Source organism: Sinocyclocheilus grahami, unplaced genomic scaffold, assembly GCF_001515645.1.
Source record: "Sinocyclocheilus grahami isolate Dianchi unplaced genomic scaffold, SAMN03320097.WGS_v1.1 scaffold9398.1, whole genome shotgun sequence".
NCBI classification, from domain to species: domain Eukaryota; kingdom Metazoa; phylum Chordata; class Actinopteri; order Cypriniformes; family Cyprinidae; genus Sinocyclocheilus; species Sinocyclocheilus grahami.
Genome location: NW_015512594.1, coordinates 1 through 975, shown reverse-complemented (window position 1 = coordinate 975; position 975 = coordinate 1). Strand labels below are relative to the sequence as shown.

The 975-nt window shown below is 27.3% G+C and overlaps 1 protein-coding gene across 1 annotated transcript in view; it reads right to left on the bottom strand.

The window, feature by feature from the left end:
- Positions 1-871, bottom strand: part of LOC107578241 (protein-methionine sulfoxide oxidase mical1-like) — a gene marked incomplete at both ends in the record, with an annotated part of 7,305 nt that extends 6,434 nt beyond the window's left edge. Inside the window, 2 exons of the mRNA XM_016264214.1 lie at positions 688-715; positions 804-871. Of these exons, the coding sequence (XP_016119700.1) occupies positions 688-715; positions 804-871 (96 nt within the window). The remainder of the gene's footprint in view (positions 1-687; positions 716-803) is intronic.
- Positions 872-975: the final 104 nt, after the last annotated feature.

Below are 975 nucleotides of genomic sequence, written 5' to 3'. Positions count from 1 at the left end.
GAGAGACAAGTGCATGATAGATAATAAAATAAACTGCATTACGCAACATAAGAAATATAAAAAACAACAACGCTGAAATATTTATTACCATTCAGAAATTATTAAATTCTATACTGTATTTAGGCCTACTTTTACTCATTGATCTACAAAAATAAAATATGAATTAAAAATAAAGTAAAATAAAGTATAAGGTAAAATAAAATGAAGTATAATCAAATAAGATGAAGAATAACAAACTACAATAAAATGAAATACAATGAAGCATAATAAAGTAAAATAAAATGAAGTAAAATAAGCCTTATTAAACTTTATTTTATTTTACTTAATAAAACCTTAAGGTAAAATAAATATTATACTTTTATTATTTTACCTTAATAATGTAAAATAAAATGAAGTATGATAAGGTCAAATAAAATGAAGTAAAAGTGTAAAATAAAATTATGTATAATAAAGCTAAATAAAATGAAGCACAATAAAGTAAAATAAAATGAAGTATAATAAGGTAAAATAAAATAAAGTAAAATAATACTAAAAAATAAAATGAAGCATAAATAAAATGAAGTATAATAAGGTAAAATTAAATAAAAAATTTAATAAAAATTAAATAAAATGAAGCAAAATAAAATAAAATAAAAAGCTCTACTTCTTATCAAGGATTTTTGGTATGACCATGTATCCCAGGCTTACCCGTGTCGGAGTGGAAAGTGTATCCGCCCTGCCGCAGAGTGGAGCCACACTGATAACAATTGAAACAACTGCGATGGAAGAACTTGGCCTCTGCACTTCCTCTCTCCAGCACGTACAGATGCTTGTTGCAGAAATAACAGAGCTCACTGCCGCCCACCTCTGATGAGGACACTGGCACCACAGGCTGGAGATATGAAAAGGTTTAAGATACTGCACATTAGGGCTGGGGGATATGGCCAAAACAATTATCACGATAATTTTTTTCATATCAGTCGATATCGATAATTA